Genomic DNA, 17699 nt, shown 5'->3' with positions numbered 1-17699 from the left:
CAAGGGGCTTCTCAGCATGTTAAAGGATGAGTAGGAATTTGCTGGCACAAAAAAAAAGTCGGGGGGGAGGAAGGGAAGTCTAGAAGACAGTTATTATTATAATAGAAATAAAAGATTTCAACAGCTAACATCTACTTAGCACTCGCTATATGCTAAGCATTGTGCACAAACCATCCTATTTGATTCTTATAATAACACTATGATTCTCTTTCTATCCTGCTTATAAATGAGAAAACTGAGAATTTAAGTGAGATGACACCAATAGAGATCATACAAAACTGAGCTGTGAAAGATCATGACTTGTTTGAGGAAACATGAACAGGCAGGTATGGTGACATGAAACCAAGTCCATCTGATGCAAAGCCCAAATTCATTCCACTTCACCACACAGCCTATTATTCATTCATTCAAGATAAGTGTATCAAGAACCTACTGTGTATCAAGCACTGTGTTAGGAACAGAGATATAAAAGATATAGTCTTTGGTACCAAGACACAGGTTAGTCAGTAGAGTCTAGCATACCAAAAACTGCTATTACCAAGGTAAAAATAGGGTCCTACGGAAGCACAAGGAGTGCTAAGCCTCAGATGGGCCCAGGAATGGCTGCAAAGCTAAAGAAAGCACTAGTAAGGAGGTAGAGTGTGTTCTAAGGAAGGGAAATGTGTATAGAAAGGCACAGAGACATGTGAGAACACCGCTTATCTTTGGGAACTCTAAGTTTGCTCAATCTTAGGGCATGCACTGAAGACTGGTACTATGCAAAGATAAAAACAGAGAATCGGGCAGCAGCCAGATCTCAAAGGAGTCTAGACATTCAAGTAACATGTTTACTCTGAAGGCAGAAGAAGGATGCTGAGCCATCTTAAAGATGGGAGCGACATGATAAAATCTGCGTGTTAAAAAATTTCCCATGATTACATGAGGAGACAACTTGAAGGGGGGCAAGCCAAAGGTAAGAAAACCAGTCAGGGGCTATTGCATTAAGCCAAGTCAAGGACACATCTGAGAAATATTTGGGAGGTAAATCAAAAACCAGGTAGTAAGAGAGCAACTCTGACTATATCATGAGTATGTTCTTAAAGAAGTCAAAACAAAAACAAAACTGAACAAAACCTGTGTGAGAGACCATACCAAAATTCAGAGTCAATGCCATACTTGGTAAGAAAACATGTAATTTATTAGACATCTGGCGGTTACTTAGTCATAAAGTCAGCACACTGTATTTTTGAATCTTAAGCACTAGTAGAATGAAGGAAGATTTCTCAGTCAACTTCCTCTATTTAATGCCTTCTTTACGTATACTTTATGAAGCTGCTTCTCGGGAAATACTTAAGCAGAAATTGGATGACCATGTGTCATGTAAGAATGATTTTCATGGTAGATGATTTCTAAAATCCCTTCAAATTCAAGATTTCTAAAAGAAGAAATGCCATAAACAAGTATATCACAGTTACTACATAATTCAAGTACAGATTTCTGTAGGGGTCTATCTAATGGGGTTGAATCACAGAATTTCCAAATATGGTTTTGACACTATTAACAACTTTTCAGTACTTAAAACCCTAACATAACCATATTTTCAATTGCTTAGGTAGTATGACTAAAATTATGAAATCAACTACAATGTCACAAATACCTTAAAAATTCACAGCAAGTAATATCCTAAATTGGCTGCAAAACTGCATGACATCTCAAACAGGAAAATGATTATTTCCACTTCACTGTCACCAAGCCCTATGTCTGATAACTAGCACTGAAGAAAAAAGATTTCATCTGGTTGAAGTAGGAAAATGCCCTGCAGCATGCAGAAGAGCTGGCCATCATTACAGATCTCTAAATAGCTTCCTCTTCCCATTAGTTAGAGGACTGATGCCTTGTCACAGGCTCTTACAGAGATTCTTTGATTCAAGGAGCTACTCAATGAAATTCAGGATTCATCTCTGAATACAGTGAATCCCAAACCAGTGAACAGACTCCGAAATTATAAGGCAGAGTCATAAACTACAATGAAGAGGTCCACTCTTTACTTTCAAATTCTGGGTCAAAAATGGCAAATCCAGAAGTCACTAAATTAATGAATATTCTTACTCTTTAGATGAAAAAAAAAAAATTCTACCATAAGGATCCTATAATAAAATTCTGTCACATCTGAAAGCAGGAATACAAGACAGGTTTTAAAGATATAAACAGATTTTCATATCTGGCCAAGATGAAATTAAAGGAACCAAACTTACCCTCCTGCCTGAAACAACTGCGGGGGTGGTGGGGAAGGACACAAAACATACGAAGCATTTTTGAAAACAATGGACATCAGGCAACAAAGAACAGTAGATCCTTCATAGATGGGAAACATACAAAACAAATCCTACCATTGTACCAGTTTATTGCCTTGAAAGAGTTTCTAGGCCGCAGAACAGGAATGGGGAACAGAGGCAGAGCACAGTGGTCTCCCTGAATCCAGGACACAGAACTTAGTCTGGGGACAGCAAGGTGACCTTCATATACACAGCAGAGCACCTAAGAGAGAGCTGCTCAGAAAGATCCAGAGATCTGCACAGGTTATCCTTCAAGTCTTTAGCTGAGTACTTACCAGTACATGTGTGTGAAGAAACCATCCAGGGACAGTGAAAGAACCACTAAAAAGGATTAGAGGGAACACCACCCAGAGCGCACAAAAGTCAGGACTAGGTCCCGTTCCCACTGCCAGAGTACTCACAAGGGTTTTGCCTCAACAGTGCAACAAAGCAAAGTGGTGATGCCTAACACAACTTAAAAGCAAGATCTAAAAAGACCACTGTTTCCAAGTAACTTAACTGCATTCCAAAACAAAGCTCAAAAATATTTTTAATGAGATGCAAAAAAATCCTGCACCCAACAACAAAGTAAAATTTCAAATGTCTGGCATCTAATAAAAAATTACCAGGTATGCAAAAAGAAGTACAATCCATAGTGAGAAGAAAAATCAATCAAAACCAACCAAGAAACGGCACAGACAACATTAGAAGACATGAACATTAAGCCAGTTATTACTGTATTCTCTATGTTCAAGAAGCTATAGAAAAGACAAAACATGAAATCTATAAACATGGAAAATATAAAAAAGACTGAATTTTTGGAGCTGGAACTACAGTTTCTAAAATGAAAAACACACTGGATGGGACTAACAGCAGATTAAACATTACAGAAAAAAAGGATTAATGAATTTAGCAAGATTACCCAAAGTGAAACAGAAAAAGACTGAAAAGAAAACTGAATGGTATATCAACAAACATCAAGTACCCTGATTTACATGTAACTGGACTTCCAAGAGGAGGAAAGGGGGCAAAGAAAAGACATATATACATATATACTTAAGAAATAATGGCCAGATTTTTTCCAAATTTGATAAAAACTATAAAACCACAGATCCAAGAAGCTCAATGAACTCCAAGCACAAGAAACATCACACACACACAAAAATCCATATGCTGCATTTACAAACAGTTCTCACCCACAAATTCTATAACCAAACTTAATCTAGAAATTATTTTTAGGTTAACTTACTAGGCACAATTTCAACTGACAATTTAATATAATATATCAAAAGTTAATTTGAGCAAAGTGCTCAGTAGAAATCTTAATGATTTCAAAATTAACAAAATATAGCTTAAAACAATGTGTATTTTGTTGCCCTATGGGGTAAATAATTAGGTAATAAATTACAATAAATTTGTGTTGATCTCATAAGACACTTTTAAAAAAACTAAAACATATGTCTTTCTTTTTTTCTTAATTTTCTTTTCCTTTAATTTATACAGGTCATTCAGAACAGAATTAGGACACCGAAAAAACTTTTAAAGAAACTAAAAGGTGGAATTAAAAACAGAAGCAGATTTGAGGTTTGGAATGAAGCTAGTCTTCCCAAAAAAAAACAACCTGGCAACCACTATTTTGGAACACCATTACTTCAAAATATACACACACATATATATTTTAAGTATAAAACTGTACCCAAAGTGGAAACAAGCTAAAGTGTCTGTTTTTAGCACCTCGGCTAACTATTCTGGCTTCAAAAAAAATCTACTATTTTTTGGAAAAAGAATCATTCAAATAAAAACCATTAAAGGGGAAAACTAATGTATTTTCCTACATTTACGAGCACACCTGTTTTTTTAGGGTTCAACATACAAACTCAAAATCTGTCTAAAAACAAATAAGAAAAGAGACACAGGGGAACAAGTTCTGAGTATCTACTGTAATGGCTACCCTTCCTGTCACTTGTGTTCCCTAAAATAGAAGTTGGTTTAATTATTCTACCATTTTGCTTGGGAAATAGAGGGATATTTCAAAGATTAAAGATACTTCCATGGGAAAGCTGCCCAAAATATATTTATTATCCCTGGAAATAATTATGTCCACATTCCCTTTTCCTTTCTTAAGAAAAAAAAAATACATTCAGATAACATATTTCTTTGGGTGCCTATACAAAAAAAAACACTTTTGGAAACATGTAGTAGTATAATACTTTGCTGTAGGATCAACACATATATGAAAAACAGCAAAGTCTCTGAGCATACAGACTACAAGACTCTGAGTACACAGACTGAAGTTACAACTGGAACAGTTATTTATGGATTTCACTATACCTTCTTTTAAGTAGAAAAATCTAAAGAGAAAACTAATATCAAAAATATACAGAATTGATCACTTTTATGTTAGGGTATTATTCTATTAACAGTAGACTTATTCTCTGGTAACATTTACTAATAATGCACTAAATTCCCCACATATCTAACACAAAGAATATCTTAAAATAGAAAGTTTCAAACTACTCTTGTAATCAGGTAGTATTCAAGAGAAATAAGGCTAATACACATAATTTTGAGCACAGCTGTAATACTCACTACACTGATGTGCTAAGAATGCACCTAATGCTACAATATCTATGATAAAAATAGAGTTTTTATTTCATTGATCCAGCTACCAATGTGATTTCGATATTCAACTGCCACCTCAGAAACACTTTTCTACTTAATTTAAAGCTAACATTATAAATATAAAAAACAAAGATTTGCCTACTAAATCATTAGCTAATTGTCATCAAGATTTCAATCACCTGCATTTCAAAACAAGCTCTAAGAACACCTTAAAATGATTTCCCAAATATTAATCAAATAATTCACACAATCATCTAATCAGACTTTAGTTATTAGATGCATTTAAATTACTTCCTACAGCAAGTCTTCACCAATCAGAACTGCTATTTGAAATTCTTTTCTCTGAAATCTGTTACTTCACCAGTTTCAAAATTTGAGCCATTTATTTTTAGACACAAAGGTTAATAAGAAACATTCTGTACCAAATGCACATAACTTTACAGTAAACGCTCTCCCCCCCCAGCCCCCCACCTCAGGAAACTATTCTAATTCTCCTCATTTTACCAAATTATCAAAAAGGCCACAATGTGGTTTGGATTTCAGCACTGAAGACAGTAAGTGACAATACATGATTTGCAGAATGAAAAATTAAAGTTCCACAATTTTAACAGGTATAATTACTGGCTTGTGATAAATGTGGTGGGCACGTAAGATTATCACCTTTCAAGGTGCAGTTCTTAAACCACCTGAATTTTTCTGACCAAAGATCTTAAAACACAGTCTCTAAGTTCACAGTATGCAATTAAAAAAAAAAAAAAAAGCTGCCTAGAAAGAAAAAACAGAGCACTTACATTTGAAGCATGACTTGGTTCAAGAATACCCCATCCACCAAAGCCACATATTCATCCAGGTTGGTCCCATTTCCTGCAGCCAGAGGTCCAAACGTTTTAACCTAGAACAGAATGATCATTACGACACGAACGCCCACCTCCATCTCTGCAGCCACAAATAATGCAGCAAAATATGCAACAAATAACACCCCACTTACCCAAGTGACCAAGGGGCTGGTCATGAACTGCTCCAGAAGGGGAGTAAAAACCTCGTTCTCCATTTTACAGAGAATGTACTTGAAAAAAAAGGAACCACCACAAAAAAACGCCTAGAGAATTGGTCACTAAACGTTGAAGAAGTAAGTAGAAATCAATGAAAGTCCACTTTGGCACGGGAAGAAAATCCCATCGTGGAGGGGAGAAAAACTCTCCCTCCTCAAAAAACACCCCAGAGGGAAACGAATCGAAATCCCGAAAAGTGGCTTCGACAGCAGCCACGAGCGGCAGCCTGCGCTGGAAATGTCTGTACCGGGCGAGGAGGGGCAGAGAAAAGGCATCTGGAGGAGGAGGAAGGGAGAAGGGGCTGGAGCAGCAAGACAAAAAGCCCGTCAAGGTTGCCCAGCTCCTCCTGGAGGAGCCAGAACAGCGAGGCTGCCCCCAACGAATTAATCCCACAGTGGGCTAAATGAAATCCCACGTTAGATACCACGTTAAGGGGTCCGAGCGGCCGCCAGGCTAGACCTCAGTGTTCCGCTCAACACGTTCCACCCACCAGTGGGCATGGAACAGCTTTGACCCACGGAGCTTTCCCTGCCTGCAGCCCCTCACCAACGACAGGCAGCGCTCGCTCCTTCCCCCCGAGCACACACCATCTCTCAACCGCTTGGAGCCTCGCCGCCTGCCCCCTTCCCCTCCCGGGGGGTGGGGGCTTGAATGAGTGTCCCTAACCCCCCAGCTTCCCGAGCCCCGCCAGCCTTTTCAGTGCGCCTCTGGGAAGCCCTGGCACAAAATCACCGCCGAGCTCCAGCCTCCTCCTCCGCCCTCTCTAGAGGAGCCGGAGTAACGGCCTCAGAACCGCAGTGCCGCATCACACCCCGCTCCTTGCCGCTCAAACTAGTGCCTCCAGCCAGCCGTCAAAGGGAGCGTGCAGCTCCCTCCGCGGCCATATCCTTCCGCCGACTCCCCGCCCCTCCCGCGCCGCAAGCCTCTGGATTGTGGGAGAAGAAAACCGCTGCATGAGCGCGCTCCCGAGTACGCGCGACCCCGGGCCGGCCCCGCCGCCGCCCAGATCCTAGCGGCGGGCGCGGCGTGGACGCGCGCTCGCTGCAGCTGCTGCGGTGGCCGGCTCCTCGCTCGCGCCCAGGATGGTTGCCAGGGCCTGGGGGGCGGGGATGGGAAAGGGAGAGGAAGGGGTCGGTCTGCTCGCTTGCTCATGCCTAATTATGGTTTATTTCCTCCCCGAGTGCTTTCTTTGATGTGTGAAGGAAAGAACGAAATCCCTCTCTTCTAAACATGAGGGATGCAGACGGCCTTTTTCGGACAGTTTGATCTGTTGAGCGTGCTTTCGCCAGCAAAACGGAGTAGGAAAACTCACTGCAGTAAATAGCAAAGAAGGGACCTGAGGCGCAAACTTGTTTGTTTTAGGGGTTTTTTCCTCTTTTTGCTTCTTCTTTAAAAAATCCAGTCCATGAAAGCATGCATGCTCTTCAAAGTTGCACGTGAATGTAGTAGGGTTTTAAATAACCAAAGCTGCCTTTCAACATGTTGGTATTTTCTAACTGGAGCAAACGTGATTCAGACATTGTTGTTTGACTATTTGGTGATTGAAAAAAATCCAAACAAAAATCAAGAGCTACTAAGAGGAAACATTTGGAAGTCATCCAAGTTGGGTGACAAATAAACAGATTACATATTTGTCATAAATCTTAATGCTGTGCACGACTGGAACCATCAAAGTAATTTTAACAGTTCCCCCACAAAATCAAATGTTATTCCTCTTAATTCTGAAGGAAAATAAGGCTTTTCCCTGGGACAAAATGGCATGCAAAAACATTTTTTTAAAGAAAATAAATATAGTATTATAGTTCTTCAGTGTGTATTTACATTTACATAAATATCTACTTTGAGTACTTACATGATATTTTTAATTAGCAGTAAAAATGTTTTTGTCATAACACTGAATTAAGAACAGCATAATTTCTTATTTAGGTTGTTGAGACCTGGGTTCTAGAGTCTTCTAAGTAAGTAAGTAAGTGAAGTCGCACAGTCCTGTCCGACTCTGTGCGACCCCATGGACTTGTAGCCTACCAGGCTCCTCTGTCCATGGGATTTTCCAGGCAATAGTACTGGAGTGGATTGCCATTTCCTTCTCCAGCGGATCTTCCCGACCCAGGGATTGAACCCGGGTCTCCAGCATTGTAGACAGACCCTTTACCATCTGAGCACTAGAGTCTTCTGCTGAATTCAGATCCAGGCTCTAATACTTACCAGCTGTGTAAGCAAGTCTCTGAACCTCTCTGCACTTTACTTTCTTCACGTGTTAAACAGGGTTAACTTAGTAGAGTTAAATGGCAACCTAGAGTAAGGGCTTTATACATATTATTGATTTTGTTTTCATTATCATTCCTTTCAAATTAAGAATCTTGAGAGAAATGTAACCTGTCTTACTTCAGTTGCAAGAGAAAGAATCTTGCTTTGGAGAGCAGATAAATGCACCTCGCAAATTATCTTAATTAAAATTAGGATGCATTCATGTGGTACTTTGCTAAGTGATATACAGAGTAGAATTTTGCATTGCCCTGGCCAGTACACAAGTCCTGGGTCATCCCGGTTGTTAGCAATCTTTTCCCTTTGCTCTTGATGACTCTTTTCTTAATCACAATCCTTTATTTAGAAACACAGACCAAGAGTGAACAGGCACCAAGAAGGAAGAATTGCTATATGCCTAACTTGTCCACTTTTCTTCATAATCTCTCAGAAGCCTGGCTAAAAACAACATGAAAGTGTTCATGCCTGTACTGTGGTTTGTGTTAAGACAGACCAACCTGCTTCATTCATAAAGGAAAACACCATGAAGTTTAACACCAGTGTGAGTTAAGGGCATTTTGGATGGTAATGACTGAAGGTTAGCACAGGAGTTAAAAGTTAAGATAGAATTGTTTATCCTCTTTACATTTAGTAGCTAGCCCTCATAGAAATCTGGATTCCCCTTTAGAACCAGATGGCCCCAGATGCTTCCTGGTCTATCTTTAGGTTTAACACACACACACACACACACACACACACACACACACACACACACACACGCAACAAAGAAACATGAGGAGTTAATTGTAAAAGCAGGAAGCTTTAGACCAGACGGAGGTCTGGAGTAACTTATTTGAAAACCTACCAATTCACAATTCTCTAGTTTAACAGCAGTCTTAGAAATGCTTTATAATATCTCAAGAGTACAATCAGGAAACTGCTCTGTCTGGCAAAAGAGGATTGCACATTATATGCAACTTAATGGTCTTTGAATTGCAACATCCTGTAAGAATAAATCCAAAAGTTCTCCCTATCCTCCTTTCACTTAGGAAGAGATTTCTCAAGATTTCTTCAAGGTATTTTTTTTGTGCTTTGTAATTATGTGTCCTGAATTCATTCCTTCTTAGAACATTAAATCCCCAGTAAAGGACTTTGGAAAAGTCATATCCATCTGGCTAGGGTCCAAAGCTCCACCCTCTTCTTAGCAGAAATTAAATGATTGGAATGGACCAGAGGAATCACTAGACAAAGATTCTGTGTATTATAATTGAGGCTTCCCCTGCAGGTTACACGTACATAACACGACCTGTGTACTAAAAGCACCCATGTTTACCTCCATCTTGATTTACACTACAGGAAGTGATAAGCTCACTCGGAACCAGGCTCCTTGGTGACAAATATTTGCAAAGCTAATCACATCCATAAGCTAGTATAATAAATGTCATAAATACAGTAGCAGAATGGCATTGTTGTTTAGAATAGCTGAAAATAACCCAAATGCCCATCAGCTGATAATTGAATAAATTAAATGCAGTATATCTATAAAATGGAATATTATTTGGCAATAAAAAACAATGAAGTACTAACACATGCTAAGTATGGATGAACTTTGAAAACATTATGCTAAGCTAAACAAGTCTGTCACAAAGGCCTGCCACATATTGTATGATAGCATTTATATGAAATGTCCAGAAGAAACAAGTCTATAGATTAGTAGATTAGTGTCTGTCTAGGTCTGGGGAGGTTGGGAGGAAATGGGATTCATGATTTAGGGGTGTGGGTTTCAAGAAAATACTCAATGACTATTGTGATGGATACACAATACTTTGAATATACAATAATCACTGAATTGGACACCTAAAATGGCTGAATTGTCAATTAATTCTTAAAAAAAGGAAGGCATCATTGCTTCATGAATATTTAAAAAGAAATGCCAGGTCATCAAGAAATCCAATCTCTCAAAGATTTCTCAAAAGGATCTCTAAGTCCTCTTGATGTAAAGAATAAGATTTTAAATTCACCTTAGAATATAGGAGGTATATGTTTTAATTATCAAGCATAGTTTTAAGAGAAACATAATACGATGACAAAGAGAAGGTATGTTACCTAATTTCTTTGAGCATCTATTTCCTTAGCTGTAAAATGGGATAGTGGTTTCATTCCCTAAGGACATCTAATTAGTGTATTTGTAGTTCTGTTCTATATCTCAAATGGGCAGAGGAAAGTAAATTTGGAAGAGATGACAAGGCAGAGAAAGGAATCCTCTTTTTAGCCTGGTCATCAGTAAAGTGAAAGTCGCTCAGTCACGTTCAATTCTTTGCGACCCCGTGAACTATACAGTCTGTGGAATTCTCCAGGCCAGAATACTGGGTGGGTAGCCTTTCCCTTCTCCAGGGGATCTTCCCAACCCAGGAACTGAACCGGGGACTCCGGCATTGCAGTCGGATTCTTTACCAACTGAACGATCAGGGAAGAGTGAAAGTCACTCAGTGGTGTCCAATGCTTTGTGACCCCCATGGACTATACAGTCCATGGAATTCTCCAGGCCAGAATACTGGAATGGGTAGCCTTTCCCTTCTCCAAGTGATCTTCCCAACCCAGGTATCGAACCCAGGTCTCCCACATTGCAGACGGATTCTTTACAAGCTGAGCCACAAGGGAAGCCCTGTCTACAATGATTCCTCTCAAATGCCCTAATGCTGTGTTCTGAACAAGGTAAACCATCACAAATTCATCATTACATTCCATGCTTGTTGTTGTTCAGTCATGTCTGACTCTACAATCCCATGGACTGCAGCTCGCCTGCAGGACAGGCTTCCCTGTCCTTCACCATCTCCCAGAGCTTGCTTAAACTCATGTCCATCGAGTTGGTGATGCCATCCAACCATCTTACCCTCTGCTGTCCCCTCCTCCTCCTGCCTTCCATCTTTCCCAGCAAAAGGGTCTTTTCCAGTGAGTCAGCTCTTCGTATCAGGTGGCCACAAGTATTGGAGCTTCAGCATCAGTCTTTCCGATGAATATTCAGGATTGATTTCCTTTAGGATTGACTGGTTTGATCTCCTTGCAGTCCAAGGGACTCTCAAGAGTCCTCCCACACCACAGTTGGAAAGCATCAGTTCTTCTGTGCTCAGCTTTCTTTATGATCAAACTCTCAAATTCATACATAACTCCTGGAAAAACTATAGCTTTGACTATATGGGCCTTTGTTGGCAAAGTAATGTCTCTACTTTTTGATATGTCGTCTACGTTTGTCATATCTGTTCTTTCAAGGTGCAAACATCTTTTAATTCCATGTTACCATCCCCTGAAATGCTCATTCCTAATTTCTAACAAAGTGAACTCCCAACCTTCAGGATTCCAGGGTCACTTTCTCTGAAGCATTCCTCTTCCACGGGATAAGTGGTGCCTGCAGATGATCTAATCTCCATTTGTTTCTGTAATATACTCTGAATGGCATGTATTTGCTGACACGTTCCGCTGGATAGATGGGGAAATCCTGAAGAATGACCTCATTTTATTAATCTGTGTATCCCTGGCCTTTAGGACTGTGCCTTGCTCTTATGGGAACTCTTGGTCAGTGTGTCAGAGTCTTCCTTCAACCATGGTGACCAGTTTAAATTCCTGACAATTGCCAAGAGCTCACAGATGAGCAACTTCCAAGAACTATTCTAGTTAACTAATGACCTAGAGGAAGCATTAGCTAAAGATAACACTTGCCAGAGAATGTGAAGAACTAAAAAGATACTGAGATTATAAAACACATGGCTTTTAAGACAGATTTTGCCGAAGTCCATATTTTTTTCCTTCAAGGAAAAGCATAGAGGAATACAAAAATATCATGTAATCTTTCATTTCTCAGACAGCATATGATGATATGTCTTCAATACCCAAACTGTTTTCCATTTGTTATCATTTTCTGAAATCTTGTAGAAAGGTGTTATTATTGTCTAAGCTTTATTGAACAGAAATAGACATTTTATTAAAGAAATATGTCATTGAGATTGACCTAAAAGATTGTGTCATGCTTTTAATATAACAATATATTCATAGGCTCTTTAGAAGTATGATAGTGTTTGACCTGTCCTCACAGGTCCCAGACAACTATGTTTTGAGTTTTTACTTTGAAGAGTTTTCCTGTCTTCTCTCCTGGCTCTTCATTTTTGTTGCTGAGAATCTATCAAGAGTCCCCATTCAAATCTGCAGCTACTAATTTTCTATCTGCAGGAAATTCACAGATTGTGAAAACAGTCTGAAAGAAGTAATAATTTTTGAGTGAGAACCTGATGGACTCTCCTATGAGTAAAGTCTATGAATTTGTGATGTGCCTAAAAGTAATGTGTAATGTTTTTTGGCTGTGGTCTGACATGAAATAATCTTCTAAGTTAATGGTCACTTGTCAGGTATTTCCAGGGTCTGGTTGTCATATCATGTGTTCAATTCCTTGTATTTGTATGATTTCCTCCCCCTCCTTTAATTCCTTAAATCTGTGCAATAGGTGGTGATGACTCATTCCTACTTAAGACGCTACTGATGGAAAGACAGCAAACAAATAGAAACTTGATAAACAGAGGAGAAAATAAAAACATGTATTGAAAAGGGAAAATTTTATAAAAATGGACTTTAAAAGGTGGAAAAAATCACTCTCCTATTCTGACGGTAAACCTTTATGATCTTGCTATGCTATGCTATGCTATGCTAAGTCACTTCAGTCGTGTCCGACTCTGTGTGACCCCAAAGACGGCAGCCCACCAGGCTTCCCCGTCCCTGGGATTCTCCAGGCAAGAACACTGGAGTGGGTTGCCATTTCCTTCTCCAACGCATGAAAGTGAAAAGAGAAAGTGAAGTCGCTCAGTCGTGTCCGACTCTTAGCGACCCCAAGGGCTGCAGCCTACCAGGCTCCTCCGTCCATGGGATTTTCCAGGCAAGAGTACTGGAGTGGGGTGCCATTGAGGTAAACATTAGCAATACCTAGTTAAGAAAGAACTTATCTGTGTCCGAGCAAATGACGGAGCTCTAATAAAACAGACAAAACTTCCATGTGGCAGGAAGTACCCTCACAGTGGAGGAAGAACACAGAAATACAATTGATAAATTATATACCATGACACAAAAGCTTAAGATCTTCTGATAAAAGAAACACAAACTGGCTATTCTTGGGTATAATAATACCATTTTAGGGAGTCATTTGAATCTGTCACACAGCATTCCCTTTGGGGTAAATCAGCAAGTCAATTCCACATAAGGTACCAGTGGTGCTCTGAGGCTACTGGAAATAAATGAGGGCTAAAACAAATACTTCTAATCATAGAAGAAAATGTAGGTCTGCTTTCATATAAAAATATGAATTACAAATGATGAACATTGCAAATGAGGAAATATGAAAGCATTTTATTTCCTTCTGTCAAATGACAGTAGGAAGATGTGTTAAAAATGCATATGCAAATATAAGAGACTATGTATTTGATGTTCTGCTGCTTAAAGTTAAAATTCATACAAAACTTTAAAAAATTTTAATGTGAATATTTTTATTTTCTAATTTTCAATTGAGATATGCCAGTTGAATATTTTCTTAAAATAGTAGCTTCAGAAGAATTCTCAGAGTTACTTTTATTCCATGAATTTTGTAAAGATCTTTTGTTTCCCAAACCAAAATAGCAGTATGAAATATTTAGTTATGTGAAACTAAACATATTCCATATTTTTAAAATTATCAATAATACATTTCATTGTCCTATATGGAAAAATCAACAACACAACAAAGTGAAACAAAAAAAATCAAGCCTATAATTCTACCACTCAGAAGTTAATACATTTCTGCATATAAGTCATATTATTTTAAAAAACTGTACCACTCTCAAAACACCACTAGGAAATACAACTATGATCAAAATTTGAGCATGCATCTCCGTTTAAATTATTCAATAAATGGAACCCAAATAAATTTTTAATAATGATATTCATCATCTGTTAAGTGTATAGAAGTACCAGGTTACCAATTTTTAAAACATCAACCCCCAAATTTCTGTAACCATATCTAAAACTTGGCTAATAAATCTTGTAAAAGAATAAAAATGAATTCTCTGGGTTTAAAGCAAAACTGAGATTGAGTTCTATATTGGTCAGTGTATCCTCACATTCTTTATTAATCATCATTGATTGAGCTACCGTATGTGTAAGATAGCATATGGACTGTAAGATTCAGAGAAGTATCCAAATGAGGCCAAAATAAATAAAATGACAAATATATCATTCAGTCAATTAGTTCAAAGGTCAGCAAAGTTTTCTGACAAGGCCAGATAGTAAATATTTTAGGCTTTGTGGGCCATAAGGTCTCTCTTGCAAGTATCCCCCACTGCCATGGCTGCACAAAGCAGTTATAGACTACGCAAAAGAAATAGGTGTTGCTGCACTGTAGTAAAACTTTATTTGCAGAAAATAAAGGTTTGGTTTTGTTAGGCCATAGTTTGTCACCTGTAAACTAGCAGTCACTGTATTTATATTGGATGCAAAGAAAACAAAAAACAGGGTTGAGTTTTTTTCCAGTCAAGTCGTTAACTTTCTAAATAATCAACTCTATTGCATATATATTCTGGAAGTGTGGAAGAGTTTGTCTACAAGTTGCTTGGAAACAGAATTCCATTATTCTACTGCATCAGATATAGTTCAAACAGTTTTCTATCTCGCATCATGTTACCATGGGAAACCAATCCCCTGGATATAAAATTATTTGGGGGGCATTCTCTTGAGTCTCAGCAGGAAAGAGGGATTACCCTTAAAGTGGTTAAAAGGGGAATTTAATGAAGGGATGGCTTAGAGAGGTGTGGAGAGTTAAGTGAGCCACCAAAGGATGGAGAAGCACCAAGGGAACAGCAATACCAGGAGGGCTTCTACCCCTCTGCCAAAGAGTTTGGGGAGGAGGAAACTGTGCTTCTGGAACCCCAAAAGACTGTCATCTTGGAAGAGGAACCACTGGACAGGAACTGTGTCCATAGTGGAGCTACTGACATCATCACGCTGCAGAAGAAGAAATGAGAAAGAATATCCCAACCTCTGTCTTTCTCACTTATGTTGCTGGCCAATGATCCCCACTGCTGAACCCCATGAAAAGCAGAGAGCAAGAGAACCCAGGTGATGTGACTCTCTGACATAGAGCTGCGTGTGGAAAATGTGGATAAAACCTGGAACCATGTCTTTAGATTCTTTGATAGCCATACAAGTTGGCAATTCTTATCAAATGAAAATAAGCTTGAATCTTTGGTGCCATGCCATGATGAAACATGGGGGAGTGAATAAATATGTTAAGATGTTAAGAATAAAATGCCATAAAATGTATGGCATGTCATTTGATATATAAGATCTGTTAATGCAAAGTATAAACCAAATCTCTTTTTTTAGACTAACAAATATATAGTATCCGTATCCTGCAGTGTCTTGTACATAGTATGTACTCTATATTAGTTGAATGAATAAATTTGTTAAGATAATTAATTTTTCATAACTTTCATTTAAAGAACTTGATTTGTATGTAGCAGGAAATGTAATTTATTAGGAGATGTTATTTTAAAAGAAAATAGCAAGATTAATGTGACAGTGGGGCACAGCACTGGTGTTTTCTCTTATCTGAGTCCTTCACTCACAGGAAAAAGCAGAAGTACTACACACAAACCAACTTGCACGAAAACCTATTCGTTCAACATTTAGAATGAATCCTCATTTGAAATCATTTAGTCATCGTTCTGTTTAATAAAAGCTAAATGGATAACAAATCAGAGTTATACCCTTTACTTATATCGGACAAAGTTTAATTAGCATCTTCCAAATTCTTTGTGAAATCAACATGGTAATGACTGAAATAATGTTAGTAGATAATACCAACTAGAGTTCCTATACATTAATCCTATGAAGACTTTGACTCTAAATTAGGAAGAAATTATTTGTATGTAACTGTTACCTTTCACAAATTCATATACATGTTCTGTATAAATTTACTAATGTAAGTCTGAATAAATAAAATTTATAGTCCTGAATTGAGCATATTTTGATCCCAGAAGGCTTTAGATTTCATGCCCCTTCTTTTTAGTTTGAGACATGGTAATAGTATATCAATTACATTACAGCTACAAACAATTTTTGAGTTTTGGTAGTTCTGAATTAGTTACCCATCTGTCTGCATCTCCTTCATTTTATCTTTTATTTACCATGGCCCTATCTTACTCATACTTACATTTTTTTAAACTAAGGTCATAAGAACAATGGCCATATTTTTCCTGTAGCTCGATGTGAAAACACTTTGCTCTTACTCATTTTGCAAGAGCATATCAAATTACATAGAATTGGCAAAAATCAACATGATTTTGTAAAGAGCAAATCCTGCCAAACTAATTTCTTTTCTTCTTTTTTTTTAACCAACTGCAGGACCTGGCAGATGGTATAGCAATGACCACCTCTACAAAACATCATCTGTGTCTACTTACCAGTATATATATCATGTGTTTTTTAACATACTCTGGTGCTCAAGTCTGAGGTAGAACTGTGAGAGGAATACTTGCTCTCCCTTCATTGCACTCCTGAATGCTGATCTCAGTATCAAGGCGTCAGTGAGACTGAAATCAGTGACTGAGTGTGCCAAGTACACATACTGTAGATCACCCTTGTTCCTGAGAAGCAAAAAAGTAGAATTCCACCTGGTCTAGAAATCAAGCAACCTGGTGTTTCCAAGATTTCTCCAAACTATAACACAATATCCCTGTACTTCTGCACTAAAGGACCCCCACCTGGACAAATCCCACAAACAAAATAACAAAACAAAAAACTGGCCACTAAGAAGCTGTGGAGAAATTAAAATTCACCAAAAAATACCTATATATTTCAAAAATAATCTTTTAGTAACATCAAATGCTTCCTAAACTCATGGAAAGTACCACCCACATGCCTCAGTTGTAATGTCAGTCTAAAATTTTGTTTAACAGGTTTTGTCCACTATGGGAACTTTCTGTTCAGTTTTTTCTTTTGTGTATTCAGTGAACATGCATTTTGAGTAATTATTACGAGCCAGGCCCTGAGGATACAGAGGTGAATAAGATGTTTCCTTATGACACATGAACCCTCGCAGACCTTACAGTCAGCTAGGAAATACTGACAACTGATTATTCTTAAACAGTGCAATGTGTGATGGGTAGTACTTGAGGAGGAAACAAGGTTCAGTTTTAGTGGAAAGCAAAGAAAGGCTGCACAGAGAGGTGACCTTTTATCCAGGCCTCGAATGAAAAGTAGATGTTCAGTGGGAAGGGAAAGTCCAGGGCATTTCAGGTAGAAGAAAAACAGAAGCAACATATCAAAGTACAGAAGAGCATGGTGTGTTTGGGCGTCATGAATAGCTTTCTGTGGAGAAAAAATGTAGTTTCCCAGGGGTGGAGACGAGTGGGAAATGAAAGTTGAGGTCATACTATGAAGAAACCAAAATATCATACTCAAGAACTGGTCTTGG

At 38.4% G+C, this 17699-nt stretch overlaps 1 protein-coding gene across 5 annotated transcripts in view; it reads right to left on the bottom strand.

Moving 5' to 3' along the window:
• CCDC88A (coiled-coil domain containing 88A) overlaps nucleotides 1-6831 on the bottom strand; it is a 118899-nt gene extending 112068 nt beyond the window's left edge. For 2 of the 5 annotated variants that reach the window (XM_070379555.1, XM_070379556.1), the window contains exons 1-2: nucleotides 5905-6831; nucleotides 5708-5808 (exon numbers count right to left, since the gene is read on the bottom strand). In XM_070379555.1, the coding sequence (XP_070235656.1) occupies nucleotides 5708-5808; nucleotides 5905-5967 (164 nt within the window). In that variant the 5' untranslated portion in view covers nucleotides 5968-6831. The remainder of the gene's footprint in view (nucleotides 1-5707; nucleotides 5809-5904) is intronic. The other 3 variants (XM_070379557.1, XM_005889468.3, XM_070379554.1) reach the window with 2 other exon arrangements.
• Nucleotides 6832-17699: the final 10868 nt, after the last annotated feature.

This window comes from Bos mutus, chromosome 11 (assembly GCF_027580195.1).
Source record: "Bos mutus isolate GX-2022 chromosome 11, NWIPB_WYAK_1.1, whole genome shotgun sequence".
Lineage (NCBI taxonomy): Eukaryota > Metazoa > Chordata > Mammalia > Artiodactyla > Bovidae > Bos > Bos mutus.
The sequence above is the reverse complement of the archived record's forward strand: the minus strand, read 5'-3'. Positions and strand labels throughout refer to the sequence as shown.